The following is a 2,400-nucleotide window of genomic DNA, read 5'->3' as shown; positions in this document are numbered from 1 at the left end:
ACCAAAAATAAAAAAAAAAAAAAAAAAAAAAAAAAAGGCGTCATAAAGCTATCAAGCATTTTAATCCAAATCTTCTTTAGAGATATGGCTATTTGATATGATGAACTGCAAATTGTTTTACTTTTATTTACATCTAAACAGTGATCGACACATACATAGAGCACATAAAATATGGTAAACATGGAAGCTTGTTTTACAACGACTTACAACTTTTACAAGTTTTGGTTACCTGAAATTGTAAATGGAAGGACAGAAACTGCTCAGGTTTATTACAAATACTGCGTTTCAAACTAATTGAAATGGGTTTGGAATGACATGAGGGGAAGAAAACAACTGGTTTTTAATTTTGGGTGAACTATCCCTTTAAATGCAGTGAGCGTCTGACTTCTGGCTCAACCAATGGCATGACTTCAGGGCAAAAACTAGCTGTAATAATCTGTTTCGCAGGGCACTGACTAGTTTTTCTGAAGGTGGCGAGTGCTTGTAGAACCTGCTTGGAAAAAATAATTTCTTGAATTTGATTTGGTGCAATTAGAGGAGCATAAATGTCACACTTCTGCTTTAAATTAAGAGCGCTAATGTACAGTTGCAGCTACAGAGATTCAGGAGTCTGAGTCCTGGGGTGTCTTTTGTGGTCTTGCTGCACAGTGTTGCAGGTTGGGTCCAGGAACTCTCTTTCAGGGTTTGAAAGGTGGAGCGCACAATTATAAAACCGTCACATGTTCAGCACACTGAGCCGCCCCTCTGATGGCTGCCGTCAAATATGAAGAGGGACAGATTGAGTCACGGCACAGCTTTAACTGCCAAAGCAATTCCCTTCTTTTGGTCGTTTACAAAAATACCACTAAAATTGTCTAAATGTAGTTTCGATGAGTTCGTGTAGCACATTGGCGATGAAAGCTGCCATCTACACATGCAGAATGTAATTAAGAGCAAATTCAGTCCATCTAAACCAAGAAGTTGAGGGAATTTCACTAAAAGCGTAAAACGTTGTTGAGAAGCGAATTCTTAAGGCAAGGACTTAACAGGAAGCACGACCGGCTTCATGTGGACAGCTCTACAGCTCTCACTTTTGCCCTGACAACAGCACTGTCTCTCTGTTACTATGGAGAGGGAGACTATGGAGGCGGAGCCTGCCGAAGTGATGAGGAGAGAGTGTTTGTTGTTGTTTTTCTCAGTCTGTTACTGGAGATAAAATCCAAATCTAGAGGGAAGTCCCAGGCTGCTCCTGTTCTGCATAGTAAGCATCTGCAGTCAGCAGTGAAGGCGTCATCAGCACAGGTATCTGGATCTACCACAGCTCAGGGCTTTCTAGTTTGAGGAAGCCAGGGTCCTTGCGCAGTTCCCAGTACGTGTTGTTAGACACCCATCTCTCCCTCTGGTTACGGTCCATAACCTTCCTGTTACACAGAGGAAGCACAGGTTAAAATTAGGTTAAGTCTCAAATGTGACCCTGGACCACAAAACCAGTCATAAGGGTCAATTTTTTTAAATTAAGATTTATACATCATCTGAAAGCTGAATAAATAAGCTTTCCCCTGATGTATGGTTTGTTAGGATAGGACAATATTTGGCAAAGATACAACTATTTGAAAATCTGGAATCTGAGGGTGCAAAAAAATCCAAATACTGAGAAAATCGCCTTTAAAGTTGTCCAAATGAAGTTCTTAGCAATGCATATTACTAATCAAAAATTAAGTTTTGATATATTTACAGTAGGAAATTTACAAAATATCTTCATGAAACATGATCTTTACTTAATATTCTAATGATTTTTTGGAACTTATTAATTGTAGGCCTAGCTGATCTAAACTCATGCACCTCTGTTTTTGAGAAGAAAAAAAGCATTATTTGTGTATTTTGTAATTTTGTAAATATTCACTCAAAAACTGAGGTGAATTAGCTCACATGAATGAGGCCTAGAGTAAAATGGTTGTAAAAAGAAATAAAAAACCTTTGATAATTTCATAACTTTTAAGAAAAGTTGATTAAAAAAGTTTGAATCCAATATTTGGTAATAATATAGCATAAGACATAAGTAAATTTTTGTGGTCTGGTCATTTTTGACAGCACAAGTGTAACAAGGTGGGAAAAAAAGTCCCAAAAAAGTTGGGTTGGGTTGTTATTATACCCTGTGTGAGCACAGACAGTAGGTTTTAGTCTAATGCGATACAGTAGGTTTTAGTCTCATAACTAGCGTTTTCAGGAAAAATAAAATCCCCTCTGGGTCAAAATGACCGGAACACAACATGAGGGTTAAAAGCATCTTTTTCTGTCATGTAGCACAAATAAAAAAAATGAAAAAATACACATCTCTACTGCATAGACACCCATGTTTTTTTAAAGCCTATCTTGACAGCAATAAGTTTATCTTTAGAATAATCTTAAGAACAAAAAAAA

At 37.2% G+C, this 2,400-nt stretch overlaps 1 protein-coding gene across 1 annotated transcript in view; it reads right to left on the bottom strand.

Moving 5' to 3' along the window:
* Nucleotides 1-353: 353 nt before the first annotated feature.
* LOC107747231 (oxysterol-binding protein-related protein 6-like) overlaps nucleotides 354-2,400 on the bottom strand; it is a 32,329-nt gene continuing 30,282 nt past the window's right edge. Inside the window, exon 16 of the mRNA XM_016561683.1 lies at nucleotides 354-1,400. Coding sequence (XP_016417169.1) covers nucleotides 1,292-1,400 — 109 coding nt within the window. The 3' untranslated portion in view covers nucleotides 354-1,291. The remainder of the gene's footprint in view (nucleotides 1,401-2,400) is intronic.

Source organism: Sinocyclocheilus rhinocerous, unplaced genomic scaffold, assembly GCF_001515625.1.
Source record: "Sinocyclocheilus rhinocerous isolate Xijiao unplaced genomic scaffold, SAMN03320098_v1.1 scaffold2184, whole genome shotgun sequence".
In the NCBI taxonomy this organism is placed as follows: domain Eukaryota; kingdom Metazoa; phylum Chordata; class Actinopteri; order Cypriniformes; family Cyprinidae; genus Sinocyclocheilus; species Sinocyclocheilus rhinocerous.
Note: the sequence above shows the minus strand (reverse complement) of the source record. Positions and strands in the feature narration are given on the sequence as shown.